This window comes from the organism of the source record quoted next, unplaced genomic scaffold (genome assembly GCF_019419815.1).
Source record: "Pyrus x bretschneideri cultivar Hongxiangsu unplaced genomic scaffold, Pyrus_bretschneideri_v1 Contig85, whole genome shotgun sequence".
Classification (NCBI taxonomy): domain Eukaryota; kingdom Viridiplantae; phylum Streptophyta; class Magnoliopsida; order Rosales; family Rosaceae; genus Pyrus; species Pyrus x bretschneideri.
In genome coordinates, this window is record NW_025999826.1 from 1,158,918 (window position 1) to 1,178,394 (window position 19,477).

Below are 19,477 nucleotides of genomic sequence, written 5' to 3' on the forward strand. Positions count from 1 at the left end.
GATTACCCCCTTTGTATTGTTAATTTATATTTTATTAAATTGATTGTAAAACTTATCTTCAAGCTTACCTTATTATGATCGTTCATAGGGCGGTTGTAGAGTCACTGAGTGAAGTTCTTCGTTTCTTTCGGAAGTGCTGACTATCAGAGATGACTAAGTGACATATGGAATATGTCCACGACAACAATATATTGTAAGAATATTTTACCATTCTAAAGTGGTCCACATGGTACAGTCCATGTAACATATATTTTTATTTCTAAACAATCTTGTGGGCCAAATTATGAGAAATTGTTCCCTATCGTATTACTGTGATGGATGATAATTGATTATGGGCTTTAAAGGAAATAAGTCCTCTCTTTGCCTCTCTATATATATTGCATAGACCCATTTACGGATGGGCAATGATTATGGCAGCCGGGTAATCGCGATTATTTACCTATAATCGTTTATACTCATATCCGCATAATCGTTTACTTGTTGGTAATTGCTTAAACGGTTATACATATACCCATAACCGTTTGTAAATGGTTAACCATATCCCGTGACTGTAGACCCATTTAATCGTAACCGTATACCCGTTTATCCATTTTTAACGGGTTTTTATCACAAATGGTCCTTGAGATTGATCAAACTCATCATTTTGGTCTCTCACTTTTAAAATCAATCAATATCGTCCTTGACATTCACTACCCCACATCAATTTAGTCATTCCATTAAGATTTCGTCAACTATTATGTTAGTTTGTATGTGGTACCCACTAATCCAATGACATAGTGACACGTGGATCACAAAATAAGGGTTTTATTGCAAATGGTTTCTAACATCAATCCAACTCCTCATTTTAGTTCCTGAGTTTCAAAAGTTGATAAATTTGGTCATTGACTTTTACTAGCGAATCAATTTAGTCATTCCGTTAAAATTTCATCGATATTTTTCGTTTATGTGTTGATATGGTCCCACTAGTCCAATCATATTGCTCCATGTGGATGAATTATAAGAAACTTTTTTTTTTAAGTTAACCAACAGACAAGTATTCCGCTCTGACGTTTTTCTCGCATCCCACAACCCCAATTGGAAAAAAAAATCAATCTAAATTGGATAAAATCAAATCCAAATTCAATTCAAATTTGATAGGATTACAACCAACCAGAGAGAATGAGGAATGAGTTCAAGAGGCCAAGTAGTTTAATGGTATCATGGTGCCTTCCTTTTATTTGTGAACATACCCTGACGAAGATGACAATGACTTTTTTTTCTTTTAGTTTTAGTTTTTAGTTTCTTATTTTACTTTTAATTAGTTTTAAATCTTAAAAAAAAAAAGAAAAAAAAAGAGTTTCTTATAGTTTATCCACGTGGTGCCATATGATTGGATTAGTGGGACAAAAAATATTGACAAAACTTTAACGGAAAGATTAAATTGATGTGCGGCATTGAAATCAGGGACCAAATTTATTGATTTTTGAAATTCAGGGACTAAACTGAGAAGTTGGATCAATGTCAAGGACAATTTGCGATAAAAACCCTTATTTTTTGTAGTCCACTTGTCACCATTTTATTGCATGTGTGGGTCCCATATACAAATTAACAGAATAGTTGATGAAATCTTAACGGAAAGATCAAATTGATGTACGGTAGTGAATGTCAGAGACGACATTGATTGATTTTGAAGGTAAGGGACCAAAATGATGAATTTAATCAATCTCAGAGACCATTTGTCATAAAAACCCTTTTTTAACCCATTTACCAATTTTTTCTCCTATTTACATGTTTTTTGTTTTTTGAACCGTAACCCTATACAACTCCAATAATTGAAGTAATAATTTATGAACTATTGTAGGCTTATTTGATTGAAGTAATCTAAGGGATTAGAGAGAGAGGGGGCCGGTGGTAGCAAAAGGGAAGAGAAATATTTAATTGTGAGGTGTGTGTTGTATCATCCTATTGTGCTTTTATTTATAGTATTAGAACAGGTAAAAACCTTACCCTTTTAGGATTACAACTCTTAATAGGTAATCAACTCCTAATATGAATATAAGAGATATTCCTAGATCTACTAGGATTTACACAATTACATTCCTATTTAAAATATGATTGCAACACAAACAATATTTTTAATTGTTATCAATCAAGGTAATATAATATCTTTGCTAAGAATTGATTTGTTACTAATAAAATACCTCTCATTACTTGGGCAAACATATTGGAAAGAAAATTAATGTATTTTCGACATATTTTTTTTTATATACCTAAGCAAGTCTTCAATTATAACATCCATATGAGTACAAAATAAAGCTTCTAAAAGCTTAAGGCACTCATTATCTTAGGTTGAGAATATTATAATCAATATGCATCAGCACTGGATGTTATAAGCACCAGGATGTCATAATTGAAATGGATGTTATAATCAATATGAAATTTCTATAGAAAGTGGGGTGTTGTGATTTAGCTTAGGTTTTTTGTTTTGCTTTTTTGTTTTTTTAATTTTTTATATATATTAAAATAAATGGGTATCCATTTATAACAACGGTTAATACGCATAGCCATCCATTTAAATTTCACGAGTAATGGTTATACCCATAACCATTTAATTATCTAAACGGTTACTCATAACCGTAACTGTAAAATTTAAATAGACAGGTAACCGTGTTACCCATAACCTATGAGTATTTGCCCATCCCTAAACCCATCTAATATGCACGTGCAAATAGAGGCAAGAGAGAGAACAACTATTTCCTTAGCTGTTGACTGAAACCAATTGGAATCTCATAGCGTTGCCATCATGAATCCAAGTACACTTGGTTATTTATTGTATTTCCGCATTTAATGCATTATATAAAAATCATGAAGTTCGATGATCATGGCTTAATTTAATTTATATTTTACATGTGGCATTAGGGCCACGGTTAAGAACTTTCATGGTTTTCCTAATGTTATCAGTTTTGATGAATGATAACTGAATCATCTTGAATGGAGAATGGGGTTTTCGTTTTGAAATAAATTACGATCCACTTTGCGATTTTGAAATAACCTAATTGTATAATTCATGACTGAAACTTATGAACTGCCAATGAATTTTTTATATATTGTAAATTGCATGATCAAGGATGTGGGATTTTATTATATTGAAGCCGAAATTTCTTCTGTTTCATAATCTTTGGTTTGCCTCTTTGTATGAATTAATATTGGTATATTTAGCCACTGCAATTTGGAATCTTTATGATGGCTTTCAATTTTATGTAGTTATTTATTTAAATAAGATCATTTAATTTGTAATTCGTATTATGAAATTGTTTGTTAGTTGCCAAAGTGGCCAAACTAGAAAGATCACATAGATTCGAATTAAATGACGATTATCAATTACTCATGGTATGATGATGCATATGAACGAATAAAACCTTATTATGTTTTAAGGGTTTGTACATGAGTAATAGATTTTCGTTAGGCATAAGTTCTTAAGGGTCATCCAAAGGTGGACTAATTGCTCGTAGGATTAATGATTTGAATTTGGTGAGAATTTGTATATTTTTCGTTTTTTTTTGTATTTGTTTGGATACCCAAAGACAAAGAAACTAGTCTAGTTAGAGATGTACAAATTATCAATAAGGTATTATCCATTGATGATTATTTGTATTTTTGTAGTATCTACCCTGCCCAATGGAGAATACGATAATGCAATTAATGTTTTTACACTTGCTTCTTAGTACGCAAAACACTAACATTTTGAGCATATTCGGATTGCAGTGTCAATGCTTGTTTCTCTTCATTCGCTTGCTTCATCTATTCCCTCACTCAGTGGAACAAATTTCTCATATTGGAGTGAACAAGTTCAGTTTCACCTTGGTGTCCTGGACCTTGATTTAGCACTGCGAACTGATAAACCTGATGTTCTTACAGATACAAGCAGCACTGAGGAAAAATCTCTGTATAATTCCTGGGAGAGATCGAATAGATTGTGCATGCTGTTTCTGTGAATGACTATAACAAGCAACATAAACACTAACCCTCCTTAGGCTGAAACTGCTAACAAGTCTCTTGCTGGAACATTCTTGGCTGAGCTTACCACTAAGAAATTTGATGGTATATGAAGCATGCATGAGCATCTTGAAATAACTAATACCTATTTCGTCACTGAAGAGACTGTTCATATCTTTAACGACTATTTCTAAATAAATATTTCGTCGTTAAAGGTTTATTATGAGAAAAAACATGAAAGAGAAAACAAGAGCAGCTAATATGGCTACCTAGCTGTGAGGCTTTGAAAAAGAAAAAGAAAAAATAGTAAAACTTTTTTGTGTTTAATTTACCATATAGCCCGTAACTTTTATTTTAGTTTTAGCGACAGGGTTAATTTGGTTTTGCACCCTTCTTTCTGTTGACAACAGGGCATAAGCCCAAAAGAAAAAGGAAGATTACATAAAAATATCACAGGCTATGAGACCCAACTATATTTGCAACTGGTAACCGATGACAAGAAAGAGGAGCTTGCTCAAAAAATGCTGAACCCAAACTGCATGACAAACCTAAACTAGCCAAATCATTAGCAACAAAAAAAAATTTCATGATAGATATGATGAATTTCACAAGACCAACTTTGATGCATAAGGACACAACAATTCAATACTAAATTTCCAAGAAGGTGATTATCTACTTTTGCATTTGAAATCAATTGAACTGCAAGAGTAGATTCTACCATAATTTTTTGGGAGTTTTAATAAAAAACTCACGGTACTGTTCACTTTAACGAAAAAACACAATTTTACTCTAAAAAGTCAATCCTATATTATTCACTCTACCCTTTATTTTGTCCTTATCATTAAAACTCAAAGTTTTCAAACCCTTTTCATTAGTTTTCTTTAATTTTTTAAATTCCATTATTCCATGCATGTTGCAATCCAATAAAAACATCCCAAACTTCAGCATATAGAGTACCACCTCAACCAAAATTACACACAAGAACCAAAAATCACTGCGCTCGACGAGTTTCTAAGAACACTGCCAGCATCAATGAAATTGGCCTCTCCCTTTTAATTGACAAAGAAAATTTTGTTAATAGGTAGTTTAAATATAAATTAAAAATACTATATCACGTACAATCCGTAATCAAATATGCTAAAATCTTGAATTAAACCAATTAGGAGGCACATTGATTTAATTTCCTCTACTTACTTTCCCAATCGCACAAAAAGGGAAACCCGATTTTCTTGATGGGCCTGGATCAGATGCCGAACCGCATCGACCTCTAGAAAGATTTTATTTGTGAACAAACGATATTGACTTTGTTTGAATATGTTTTTAAAATAACTGAAATTACTTTTGTTTAAAATATTTTTAGAATTAATTCTTAATAAAGATACAAGTAAATCTTCAAAAAGTATTTAAAGTGCTTTTTGAAAGAAGGACATAACTAGTGCTTCTTGTTTAAAGCACTTCAAGTGCTTTTGGAATCCAAAAACATTTTCTTTAAAAACGCTTTCAATCATTTTAAAAACACATTCAAACGAGCCAATTATATTTACTAAGAGAAAGAGAGTGGATGTGACATCACAATGGGTTACCAATAATATGGTTCAATCATATTTAACGAAAATCAAACCTAAGAGCACTTAGTAAGGTCTCCTGGGCAATGGACAACTCAAAAACTGCCTTCAGTGAACAATAATTGTCCAAGTGCATCTTCACTCCTAAACTGAATAACCCAGGCAATTTGTATTAAAATATTAATATTTTTTATTTTATAAAATGATAAAAGATAACTTTATTTTTAATTTTAGATAATAATAAACGATTTGTTGAAAGTATTTGAAAATATTGAAATGTAGTGTACAGTGAAAAAACATGGTTAGGTATTTATAGAAAAAAATTATAATTTTTATATCTTTAATTATTTTTTTTTAATAATTTAAATTATGGTTGCATTGCATAGATATGGCGCTGGGACATGCAATTTTTGCCTGACTTCTGCATACTTGGGTCCAATTGCCCCAGTGGGCTAGAGTGTTTTAGGGGGGGAGGAAGTGGATTGGATTGCATATCCCCGAGGTAATAAGCAACAGAGGAGTTGCACTAAAACCTTTTACTTGTAATATAAATGAAAATGAATACTACTAAACTGTAATATGACATAAATAAATGTTTTTTTAATAAATGATATTATCTACACCAAAGAAAAATAGTGAGTTTAGTCTCACAATAAGATAGCAATAATGTTGTTCAAATTCACATTTGATGAAAAATAAGGGGGCTGTATTTAATTGGAAATTTGAGAGATTTTAATGGATTTATAAATCCATAGATTTTTATGAAGTTTAACTGATTTGTAGAGATTCTATGTAAAATTTTAATTCAAATCTCTTGAAATCTCATGAGAGATGTGGGATTTGTGGATGCTTAAAATACACTACAAAATCTCTCAAATTCCCTCTAATTCCTCAATTTTTCCAGATTCTTTAAATTCAAATTCTAATTGAATACACCTAGAATGTTATAAATTTTTTTAAAATTCTAATTAAATACACCCGGATTTCTAAAAATTTTAATAAACTATCCTGATTGAATACACGTTGAATTTCAGAGAATCACTTAAAATGATAATTGAAAATCCTAAATTTATTAAAAGAATTAAAATCCTTCAAAATTCCAATTGAATACACCCTTCTAAATATTTTAAATTCAAATTACTTTTTGAAATTTCAGGGAATGAAACCGTAGCCGATAGACTTGTAAATCGTATGAATCATTATTCGTTTCTTGGTTCGTCTTCTTCCTTCGAAAGTGTTCGTCTTCTTCTTCTCCCTAATCCATAACTGCTTCTCCAAATTAGGGTTCTCAATGGCACAAGGTACGCTCCTCAAGCCCTGAAGCTTACTCCATCGTCGTCGTTAATTCATCTTCCATTCCTGCGAGTCCCCTTCCCAAGGTTTAGGGTTTCTTTATTTTTTTAATCTGATTAGGTTTAGGGTTTATGTTTAATTTTGCTATTTTATTTCATTTTAATAAAGTGCATAAATATTTGAAATTTACTTTTTAATGTGAAATGTAAAGCAGAAAATGATGTATAGCAAAATCCTCATGTGTATCGATTGTCTATTTGTGAATGTTTTGCTTTGGTTCTTTGACAAGGGTGAGTGGTTTCATTGATATGTTTGAAAAACCTTCATCTCGGTTTCTTCCGAAACAGAGCATTATAGGTGAAACTTATGAGATAAAAGGAAATTTTGGAACATTATCGAGATTAATCACTTGGATAATTAATGTGTTTCACTGCTACAGTTAGACACTATTGCTATACATGGTAAATGATTAGTTGGAAAATGTTTACTCCAAGTTGAAGTCTCAGGAAATTAGCTTCTAATGTTTGAAACTCCTTTCCTCTCCCTGTTTGGCTTGTTATGTTGCATCATTACAACAACAAAAATGGATTCAGATAATAGAAACAGAACAGACGAAGTCACTGATGTGGTTAAAGAACCCGAGTTCGCTACCATTCTATTGTATTTGTTGTTAATTAGTTGTTTCCATAATCTGTTTCCTGTATTAGTATGAACTTCCATGTCTGTTATATTGCTTGTATTTTCTTTTGGTATTACATGAATATGTGAATATCATGAATGAAGCCATGTTAGGTTTGATGGGTATGTTTTGAAAAGGCTGTCTCCAATGATGTCTAACCAACTGACTTCCTCTGAAATGATTGGAAGCTAGGTTTTTTTTTTGTTTTTTTGTTTTGGTCATTCAACTTTTTGTGCAAGAAGCGTTTACATTTTTTTTTTGGGATTTTTATTTGGCTCTAAGTTTTCATGTCAGAATGGAAAACGAACACGAAATTTGTATTTGAACATTTAACTGAACGTGTATACTGACAGAATTTAATCACAGTCACATGTCAGCATAAATTGTTTTGTATTTGCAAAAAGCATGGCTTGTACTTGCTTCTACTTACTGTTTCCCTTAAATTTGTAGCCATGGATGTTGGAGATGAAGTGATGGAAGGCACTATTCAGTCTCTTATCATGGATTCCCTAGAGTCTATTAAAAAAGGTGAGGTACTTTCTCCAGAGGATAATGCTTGGGTTGATTCGTTCCTGATTAACGAATTTGATGTTTTTGATGACAACTGGGACTCTCTGAAAGGTGCCTTACAAGAAATCCTTGGTTCTCAGCCGCCTGAATCACTCAGCTCTTCTTCACTTGTAACTAATGGTTTAACCGGGGGAGCTGACACTGTGATACTTGCATCTCGTGAGCGGGCAGAAACAAAACAACTCCGAAGAAGAATCCGAAATGCTGTTCTAAGTATTGGTGAAGAAGCAGAAAGAAGTGATGAAGATGATGATGATAATGATGATGATGATGATGACATGCCAACCGATGAGGATTTGAATAATTTGCAGTCATCAACTTTTACGGGAAATCCATTTTTGCCAGGATACAAAGATGACCCGAGAATGACGGAAAACCTCGAGTTAGGAGCCGATATCAGCTCTTCATTATCTGAGATGGAGCCTTCAACTAAGGATATTTTCAGGGTTTGGGATTTGGATCTTCCTGTGGAGGAAGACGACCTGGTAAAGCAGTTGAACAAGGCCCTCGAAGAAAGTTTGCCTCAACCGGTCCCATCAACTTTTGATGATTCTGATGTATGGAAAAGTATGAAAGTAGATTCGGTTGATGATCTAGTTTCTGGGATTGCAGATCTATCTTTGGATCTCAACTCTAGTTAAACATCTTATATATTAGAATAATAGAATTCTGCTTTAATTTCTTTATTTGTTGCGGTGTTAATAATCGACTTCCTGTTGTTTCACAATTTCGCATGACTCATTTATTTGTTGAATTCTTCTTATGTTATGTTCAACATCGTACCGAAAGGTTTTGCGGAGGCAAGAGCATTGTATTCAACCATGAATCTGCTACTTAGTGAGAGCCATTAGATTGAACCAACCTATCGCCGTGGTTTACGTGGCGTGGAAAATCACCAGCACGGTCGTAGAAGCTGACCTGTGATGCTATGTACCGTCCACGTGGTTTTCTGTCTCGTCGAACCTTAACGTTGAACCATAGCCGTTAGTCAGTAAGAAAGGGGGAAACAAAGCAAGAGAGATCATAACAACCTCATATTTACTTCCCCATTTGGAGAGGAATATCTTGACACAAGTCTGTTTTGGACGTTTCACGTTGTGAGCGTCATGCATTTGTCTTTTTCTTCCAAGATGAGAAAAAACCCCCATGCCTGAACCACGTACGCAGCCAGCCAAGTCAGCAGGTTATCATCCACATGGTGCGGCGGGATTGGCCGGAGCACACCAGCCTCAAATTAGACATCTTTGTTGTACACAAGACAGTTATAAATATAGAGAGCGAGTGCATGTGTGGCAAAGGGCAAGAGAGCTTTACCGGAGGAGATAAGATTATTTTACACTTGTTCTCTCTCACAAGAAGGCTACTCTTTACAGCTAACGATGGCTTCTGCATCTTTCCTCAAGTCTTCTCCGGTTTTCGACAAGTCTGAGTGGGTGAAGGGCCAGACCCTCCGCCAGCCTTCCGTGTCCTCGGGTGTCAGATGCCTACCCACTGCCCCAACCGGTCTAACCATTCGTGCCGGTTCCTATGCTGATGAGCTTGTTAAGACTGCTGTAAGTTTTACAACGTTTGAGTTACCATATATGACTTGAACTATTTACTTATGCTCTCTCGAAAATATACGCTCTCGAAGTATATTTTTTTACGCGAGAAACTCTGAAAATGTTACTTGAATTGCTATCTTGTTATAGTAATTGAACATGTTTCTTACTATGGACCATTAATCTGAACTACTGATAAGGTTGATTCTTGTTTGAACATGTGGAACAAGTTGATAGTCTGATAACATAACATCCTAAACTGTTTAGTTATAGAAGTTCATCTTTAACTTGCACCCTTGCCTGTTGAGGTTTGAATTTGATGAGGTGTGGGTTTGGTTGTCGGTACAGAAAACTGTTGCATCCCCAGGCCGTGGAATCTTGGCCATGGATGAGTCCAATGCAACCTGTGGCAAGCGTCTTGCCTCAATCGGGCTAGAGAACACTGAGGCCAACCGCCAAGCCTACCGTACCCTCCTTGTGAGCCCCCCTGGCCTTGGCCAGTACGTTTCAGGTGCCATTCTCTTTGAGGAGACTCTCTACCAATCCACTGTTGATGGAAAGAAGATCGTTGATGTGCTCATTGAGCAAGGCATCGTCCCCGGGATTAAAGTTGACAAGGTCAGCTGACTGAAATGCAAAAATTTACATACCAAAGCAAGCTGCAAGCATACTCTTCTGTAAGCATAGTATTAGTACATAAAATTATGGTAGCTGCATGTTCTGATTATGACAAAAACAGGGTTTGGTGCCCCTAACTGGTTCCAACGATGAGTCCTGGTGCCAAGGTCTTGATGGTCTTGCCTCTCGCACAGCTGCCTACTACCAGCAGGGAGCTCGTTTCGCCAAATGGTACGGATCAAATCTGAATTCCCCATGTTATTTTGGCAACTAATTCTAGCTCCATAAGCTAGATTGATGACAGTAAAATGTAACGTAATTACCAACTTGATGAACTAGGCGTACCGTTGTGAGCATCCCCAATGGCCCATCAGCTCTTGCAGTAAAGGAAGCAGCATGGGGTCTCGCTCGCTACGCTTCCATTGCACAAGTAAGAGAACTGATATGCTATGCAAGTTGATTTCATATTTGATTGACTAATTGCTATTAAGTTGCTACTTAGACCGCAGGGGTTTGTTTTGTGTCTAGTTAGGATGTGTTTTTTGATTGAGAAAGTGCTTGCTTCTTGATTCTTTAGGACAGTGGTTTGGTCCCAATTGTTGAGCCAGAGATCTTGCTTGACGGTGAACACACCATTGAAAGGACTTTCGAAGTCGCCTTGAAGGTGTGGGCCGAGGTTTTCTTCTACCTAGCAGAGAACAATGTCTTGTTCGAGGGTATCCTCCTCAAGCCAAGTATGGTTACTCCTGGTGCAGAGGCCAAGGAAAGAGCCACCCCTCAACAGGTTGCGGACTACACCCTCAAGCTCCTCCACAGGAGAATCCCCCCAGCTGTCCCCGGGATCATGGCAAGTGTTCGAAAAGCTTGATAATAATTGGTTTTTTATTTTTTTATTTTGGTGGTGAGAATATATCATGTACTGATGATGAAATTGTGTCTGTTGCGCAGTTTTTATCTGGTGGACAATCTGAGGTCGAGGCAACCCTGAACTTGAACGCGATGAACCAATCGCCAAACCCATGGCACGTGTCGTTCTCCTACGCCAGAGCTCTCCAAAACACCTGTTTGAAGATATGGGGAGGCAGACCCGAGAACGTGAAGGCAGCTCAGGATGCTTTGCTCATCCGTGCCAAGGCCAACTCACTTGCACAGCTTGGCAAGTACACCGGAGAAGGAGAGTCCGAGGAGGCAAAGAAGGAATTGTTCGTCAAGGGCTATGTGTACTAAGTAATTTGAACCGTCGCTGTAGATGATGAAGAACAAATAGCAGATGGTGATGTTGTTGATGTTAATGGAGGAAGGAGACATGGATCTCTTATGTGTGTAATGCTTTATAACCATGAAAGACTATTTTTGTTGATGAACATTTTATGTACTTTTTAGCAACTTAATAAGCTTCTTGATGATGAGTTAGTTAGCCGGTATTTATTCAATCAGATATTTTCATGCTTGAAGTTTGCATCTTCGGTTCATAAGTTAACCTAAACCCCAAAAATTTTGCTACTTTCAGGCATAATTTTTTCGGAAATCCGTCAGCTTGATCCTTCGAAGCATATAGCTATTTGTCTGGAAAAAACTTGGAAATGTTTCAGTGATTTCTCGCAATCTGATAACATGGTTCGAATCATTAGACTACATCAAAATCTATCAAGATGACCGAGCTCGAATCAGTAGACTACATTAATACATCCCCACCAAGTGTTTCTCAGGGATGTCTTCAACTACTGTTTCTTGAAAATGTTGTACGAAACGGGTGTTCCACATTCATGGTTATATGAGTAGCACATGATGTAGAGAACATTAGACTCCCATTTCATGCAACGGGTACAGGAAAAGTTTTCTCCCTCCTTGGATCGCCTTTGTGCATACACATAAACTACATAAGTAATCCTGATTAAGTTTTCATTTAAAAGCCAAATCACATGAGTTTTTGGGGAAGCATTAAAATTCAATTGAAACCAGTTCACATTTCCTTTCTAAGATTTGATAAAAATGTCATCGAAGTGCAAGTAAGACGAATGTCGACAGCGGCATTGTATTTCGATAACTTAACTTTGAACAAACTGTACAAATGACTCTCACTTTTCTCTCTTTCTAGCTAAACACATTGCTTGTGATAATACACAGTTAAAGAGTTTCATCTAATCTACTTTGCACGAGGAACGTGACAGACTGATGCTGATCCAAAGAAAGCGGAAGAAAGGTACAAATAAGAATACAAGTGCATAAGTCGTCAACCAAGATTCTGCAACGGTAGTTTGTCTAGAACATCTGCAGCCACAATGTAGAGGAAGAGAAGGGTTTGTAAATTTATTGGACAACGATGACAAAGAACAAAGATAATCTCATTAGATCAAAAACATGATCAGACAGAAAACAGAAATACAAATAGTTGGGGGTCTTAAACAAGTTGTTTATGCCTACACTCGACCCATTTCAAAACAAGAACCGAAAAATATCAGCATATATGTGTTATTTTATAAACAGAGTTATTAACTTTCTCCCAACTTTCTTTTCACCGATTGAGTACACAGTATAATGGGAAGCCAATACAATCTCCACCTCTTTATTTCTAGAAAACCTTTAAAGATAGTAAGGCTAAAATGCAAAGTGGAGGGAGAAGATGACCGCTCATATTCAGTTTTGGTTCAAAGATAGGCCATGAGTCTCACATCACAGTTGAAATGAAGAAAAGAAATCCACGCATAAAGGGTAATTCGATGAGATAGAGACATATGATTCAGTCATAGAGCCTATGTGTTACAGAAAATTTCTCCTATATCACACCAGACTACTAGCAGTCAGATATATATAAAGTCTTTTCCCCTCTAATTTATTTTATTTTTCTTCTTTCTCCTTGGGTTCCCTTATTAAGTTGACTTTTTTACAGCAAACGGATGATCTATGTATATGTTACGTCATCATGAATAGCATAATTCATATCTTGTCATGTGAATCTTCCCGGTGAAGTATACAGCTGCACACGGGTTAAGGCTCACCACTCAAATAATACACAAACTTATGTGACCTTGCTTTGAAAACTATATAAAGTTTGTAACTTTTTTTATGTCATTTGACTAAATGGAACCCTGCCCTTCCCACAAATGCACAACAGGTGCAATTTCCTTATAATGTCAACCATCTCTCAGTTCAAACTTATCATCCAAGTTCTTGGGGAAAAAAATACATTACCAAGAAGAAATTGTGGCTTTGCAAGCCTTAATTGTATCATTTTCTGCTAGCAATTAAAGTTGCTCAAAACCAAATACGTTCTTTGGGACTGGTATCCAAATATCCCTCCTTGTTAGTGACCCAATATGAGAAAAGTTTCACTCATTTTCTAGCATTCTGAAAGCAAAAATCCGATGCAAATACCCATGTATTTTACATAAGCACGTGCTTGCAAACCATTGATTTGAATAATCCTTTTCATTTCTGAATTTAAACACATCAAAATCAATGCTAGAGAATTTTCCTGAGCTATAAGCAGCAATTTAACTTCATACAAGAAGATCTTGAAAACGTAAAACAAATGGATGAGGATAATATGATACGCAAATTGTACCTTTCTCCCTTTTCAGGCTATTTTTTGAAGGATCAAACTGGAACGACACTTACAGATTCGTCATTCACGCCATTATGAACACCCACACCCTGTTCCTAAATATGAAGGCAAGATAAATGTTGTTTTGATTAGTCAAAATGCTTATAATTGCAAATAATTAAAGGAACAGAACTAGAGTTCACAACATTCAAACTGCATATTTAGAAGACAAAGAATGCCTTGTTAATAAGAAGACAAGAATGCCTTATTAAAGAACCCAACCGGATAGTAAAATCAACATGGGGAAATATATATTTACCTGGTTATTTGAAGCTTGCCCGCGTATTCTTTGGGGCCTGGTATTAAGATCAATCAATGTATTGTCTATCTTGTAGTCACCGTCAATATTGTTGTCTAGGACTGCAATTGGAGAGATATTGTGATTATGTTCACCCTCTATTGGTTTTACATCGGGCAGCTGATTTTCGTCCCTTCGTACCTTCTTTTGGTCAAGTGGTTGAAGTCCTCGGCCAAGCTTATTCCCTGGAAACTATGGAGAAACGCCCCAAGAGAGAAAAGAAATTAATCCCTGGAGGCCTATATATATAACCTTAACCCGAACTTCCAGTAGAAAGACACGAACCTCAACTCTCTGCCTGAAGAGGAGATACCTCCCATGGGTTCTTTTCCCACCGACATGTACAATCATATCGCACTGCAGGCAAAGAGAACTACCATCTACCTCACAGTAAAAGAACGCTACATGTATGTTTTCCAAGGGAAAATAAGTCTTGAAAATTCTTCTACTTAAGTTTAACATAGCTCACAAAAACTAAAAGTTTAAAGCATTGAAGTCTAGCATACCAGGTGCATTTTCGCAAATATCACAACAAGGAACATCACTGGGTGTGGCTAGCCCAACACGTACATGTCTATTGGCAAGTTTATTACACAGATGGACCTGCAATTCCAACACAGAAGAACAAAATCATGCTTCTACTACAATTTGACAGGAGAGCTATGCAAAGCAAAAAAAAGACTAAGAATTCAAACATCTTCGGTAGTCATGATTTCCATACACATAAATAGCAGAAAGACTTCAAAATTAAGAAGCAAACGTCAGACTTGTGTTACACATGATTTTCGAACCACGCTACATTCAGATAGCAACCCATCGCCAATCACTTCTCTAACCAAACATCTCAAAATTCATCACTAATGTGAACTGTTGATTAAATTTACCAATCTCACTTTCACAATTCCAAATTGTATAGTATGACTTCCACATCATCTGGGTACTCATAGTTTGATACAAAACCTCGTATACTCGTCAGACAAGTTCAAGCAGTAAGCAATCATTCTTATGATTTGTCCGGCACCAATATAGCAAAAGTGGTGGATTGCCCTAGTGGTTAGGCCTTCCTCTTCACCCCACTACGTCCCGGGATAAACCTCCCCCCTCCTTAATGTAGAGTATTGTTTGTACTAAAAAAAACAACCACCTGTGACTTAGCTTGCAATAATCAAAATCAAGATTAACAATCAGAAAGCAGACCCACAAAATTCAATTTCCCAAAAACTTGCAAATGTTAGTGCTAAAATCATTGGAAGGATCATATAACTAAAAGTCAATGTTTGCATAAACAAAAGCAAAGGGAAAGAAGAAATGAAGAACCTTCTCGTCACAGGAACGGCAAAGGGCGGCCTCGTCGGCGGCACAGAAAAGGATGGCAGCGGCGCTCTCGCACACATCACAAAGCGTTCGCATACTGTATGCCCACTTCTTCTCATATACTCATCCGTCCTTCCTCCTGCAGAAAGCCATTGTTTTTCTGGTTTCCTCGGAGACAGGCAAAAGACAAAGGGGGTGAGGGAGGGAGGGAGGAGAAAATCGAGTCATTGTATATAGGTAGTGGGCAGGTGGTACTCTGTACACGTTACGTTGATGTGTATGACAGCTTGGTTTTTGTGTTTTCTTTTTCTTTAATTTCATTACTATTTATGGAAAATGAATCTTGTGGTGGCGACCCTTCAATTTTCACTTCAAATTAAATTCTTCCACTACCGATTAATGAAAGTAGACATGTGGTTTTAATTTTTATTTATTTATTTATTTTTCATGATTTAGAGCCAATCATTGAAATTAAATTTTACATTTGTTGTAAAAGCAATGTGAATGCCTTATATAACAGCAATACTCACTTGAAAATCAACTTTTATATTTAATATTATTGAAATTAAATTGTTTTATTCGTGGATGGTAGGTACATCACCTAATTTTTATATTTAATATTATTGACTAGTGGAAATATGAGGTGGAATGAAGAAAAAATGGTTGGTTATCTGCCTATACAACCAAGAGGAGAAGAAGCAGTAGATGTGGAGCCTAAAATAATTTAAAAAATTCTAGAGGCGACACGTGAATTTTTGCTCAAGAAAGACAAGATTGTCCTCATTAAATGGGCAGACTCCTCAGATACTCCCACGCGGATCTGACACCTCTGAATGTCCATGCAGCTGAATACGGCTACTCACAACTCACCTGCCCTTGCTAAGGAAAAGTCAAAGCATTAAAGATAGATATTAATTACCCAAATCCTATCTTTAATACATTCTCAACTGAAGATTGACTTCATTCAAGTAAGTAATTCCTATTTAAATCAATTAGGGATATTTACTCCATTATCTCTAGATATTATATCCTATTTAATATCTTGAGAATATTTCTCCATAAACCTTGGCCAATATGATGGCGTCATGTGTAGGGTAAAACCCAAGTACCATGGCCAGCCCTTTCCCCTATATATCCCCAATTCTACCAAATTTCGGTAAGCTTTTGCAACCCTAAAAAGCTCTAAACACTTACTCTTTTTCAGAGAAACTAACTTAGGCATTAAAGATCCATTGGCCTAACCCCCTTACCTCGCGGGTGCGTGAGGCTTAGGTTTATGATCAAAGGTGTTGATTGTTTTGTAGGTGTATTTTCGTCAGGCTAGAGATGACAGAAATTTGCATCCACAGTAGAGGACGTAGAAGAGAAATATATCAGTAGCTATAAGGCTAGAGAGAAGAAAGAAAAATAATGAGAGATATCGTTGTATTCCTATTATTTCAAATAATGAAGGAAAATACTATTGCTGCCCTAAGGACGTAGGGACACTTACCGAACCTCATAATATTGTGTCTTATTTACTTTATATTCCATTGCACATATATCCTCAATTTCACAACATTTTAAAGTTTTTTTGCCGCTTTTGTTTACTAATCACGTCTCATGAAACTATGAGGTCGAGCTTTGAGTACTGGCGATAGTCATAATTTAGGCTTGTGGATTAAGTTAGAGTATTAGTTGTGTTAGAGTAAAGATTATGTTAGATTTTAGAGATGTGGAGATTTAGTTGTTTGTGCAGGTTTCAACCACTTTAGTTTTTGCCTTTTCGTGTTTTTACTTTTATCGCCTTTTCAACGTATCTAATATACTGTTGCAGTTTTAATAAACATGTTTTAAATGCTTTTACAATGCAATTAGGCTTAGAGCTCTTTTAAACTGCTTCTCTAAAAATCACATTATTTTAACGCTTTTGCTAAAATTGATTTTATTAGAAACGCATTAGAAATTTTTGTTAAAAATTGTCATGACCATGGTGATGGGGAGGGGTAGGGTAAGTTGGTGCTTGGGTCTATAGGAAGGATCTAATTACTGAATTTTGAATATGTCCTAGATATTACTTTTTAAGTGACATTTTTTTAGGAAATAGTTTCTGGTTTGTTAGTAGTGTTTCTGGATTTCTTCTTCCACGTTTGAGTTTTGTGATCTCCCATTTGTTTTCACAATGTTATCTTGTTATTGTGTGAGATAATTAAACGTATATTATTCTGCTACTTTACTCTTTATTTCTGGCGGCTAGAGGCTAGTACATTATGTAGGCTTTATCCAAATTCTCTATTGCTTCAACCTTTTGCTTTTTGCTGGTAAGTTGTGTGGTTTTTTAGCTTCAGGTTTGTACTAATAATGTAAACGCTAATAGTTTATTTGTTGTTAATAAGTTATAACATTGGTGGATCTACACTTAAGGAGTTGTGCCGACTTCTTGAAGTTTTGAACGTTGCCCGACACATGTTTGATGAAATGCATGATGCCTGCCTTTTGCTTAGGTGTGCAAGGCTTATGAAGACTTGATCAGCACCATTTTGATTAATCAGTCATGTCTCTATCATTTTTTTGTAAAAGAATTTGCTAGAGTTGGATTAATATGCTGACTATGGTGAGATATTTGAACTATATTTTAATCATATATTTGTTTTTGGTAATAAATCATTATGTTTTTATATATTTTCTTCGGTAGGTTTCGATATAGAAGAATAGGTTTCACTTTGGGTATGTTGTGAACTTTGGCATACATCCACTTTAGCTTTGGATTTAGGGTTTTTTTGTTTTTTTGTTTTTTGTGACAAGCAACAATAGTCTGATATTTCATTAATCATTCCAAACAATGCATAGGTGCCAATTGATTTGACTAATACTCTAGTGACCAAGAAAATGATCTGGAGGTGAATTTGCACAAACAATATAATATTTTTTCTTTCATTATGTAAGCTCATCCAGTATCCAACTGTTGTCGAAAGTTCAACATGTTTTTACTTGGAGTGATGTGCACATTATGCACCAAATGATTTATACCTTCTACATTAACATAATTCTAAAAGATCTACCAAATAAGATATGTTTAACTCACATTGTATAATGTTTCATTAGTTTGGTAAGTACCAATAATAAAAACATTATGTACCATACATCTGCTACGTTCTAAATTAAAATTATGTTATGAACCATATGAAATTGGTACCAGGCAGAATATCATGTATATAAAAATTATAATCCACTGGACTGACTAGTCAAGCCCGCTAGTCAATTAAGATAGATTGGTTAGTTGATAAATCAAAGATTCAATAACCAATTTCAAATACCAAAAGCTATCCTAGTTTGCAAGGCCTCAGTTTGTTCCAAGTTATTAATGTATCAAGTGAGCATGATTGTGAGCACATACTAATTAAATATTCAAGTTATACATGCAGCATGTATATGTATGTAAGATATATGACACAATATAAATAACTTTGAATACAAGATGTTTTTGGCTGGAAAAACCCACCTCTGGGTAAAAAAACCAGGGACTCTCCACTGAGTCCAATCCACTAGTATAATCAAGGTTCTTACAAAGTACCACGCAAAGCTCAATTCCTAGACCTAGTCTACGGAGCAGCTTTACCTTTGTGCAACCTTACCTCACATAAGATGGATTCCTTTGGTCTTCATGAAGTGGCAGATCCTCCTTAACTCTTCACCTTGTGGCACCGAAAATGTATTGTCTCTAGTCTTCACAAGATGGTAGCTCCTCCTGAACTCTTCACATTGTGGCACCGAGACCCATACACGAACTATGCATATGATGATATGTCAATGATATGCAAATCTGGATTCAAATGTCTAGTCAATTTCTTCAGTCAAATTGTTGAAGGAAGAACCAGACAAGAATCCTAAAATGGGTCATTTTTAAAAATTTGAAACAAGGAACACTTGACCACAAAAACATTGCAACCCTATTCTTAAATGATTGGGTGTTTAATGCATGAAAAAAAGTTTTGCAATTAGGGTTCATAGATGAGAAGAAGGAAGAAAGTGGAAGCATAA

The 19,477-nt window shown here is 35.5% G+C and overlaps 3 protein-coding genes across 4 annotated transcripts; 2 read left to right on the forward strand and 1 right to left on the reverse strand.

Annotated features, from left to right (window-relative positions):
- The first annotated feature begins 6,682 nt into the window (after positions 1–6,682).
- Positions 6,683–8,723, forward strand: LOC103937073 (coiled-coil domain-containing protein 1-like). Its single transcript, XM_009346989.2, has 3 exons — positions 6,683–6,841; positions 7,963–8,040; positions 8,134–8,723. The coding sequence occupies exons 1-3, from the start codon at positions 6,832–6,834 to the stop codon at positions 8,721–8,723; spliced, it is 678 nt and encodes a 225-aa protein (XP_009345264.2). The 5' UTR covers positions 6,683–6,831.
- Positions 8,724–9,427: 704 nt separating this feature from the next.
- LOC103937074 (fructose-bisphosphate aldolase 1, chloroplastic) lies at positions 9,428–11,650 on the forward strand. The gene is made up of 6 exons (XM_009346990.2): positions 9,428–9,635; positions 9,972–10,241; positions 10,363–10,472; positions 10,581–10,671; positions 10,819–11,088; positions 11,190–11,650. The coding sequence occupies exons 1-6, from the start codon at positions 9,462–9,464 to the stop codon at positions 11,466–11,468; spliced, it is 1,194 nt and encodes a 397-aa protein (XP_009345265.2). The 5' UTR covers positions 9,428–9,461; the 3' UTR covers positions 11,469–11,650.
- A 532-nt stretch (positions 11,651–12,182) lies between these two features.
- On the reverse strand, positions 12,183–15,714 carry LOC103937075 (B-box zinc finger protein 19). Of its 2 annotated transcripts, none has more exons than XM_018644951.2 (6): positions 15,461–15,714; positions 14,650–14,746; positions 14,429–14,544; positions 14,105–14,335; positions 13,807–13,895; positions 12,183–12,512 (listed from the first exon to the last, which is right to left on the reverse strand). In XM_018644951.2, exons 1-5 carry the CDS (start codon positions 15,551–15,553, stop codon positions 13,839–13,841), a joined length of 594 nt encoding a protein of 197 aa, XP_018500467.2. In that variant the 5' UTR covers positions 15,554–15,714; the 3' UTR covers positions 12,183–12,512; positions 13,807–13,838. The 2 variants fall into 2 exon arrangements, with proteins under 2 accessions (XP_018500467.2, XP_009345267.2); XM_009346992.3 differs by having other exon boundaries at positions 13,807–13,901; positions 15,461–15,702.
- Between the last annotated feature and the right edge of the window lie 3,763 nt (positions 15,715–19,477).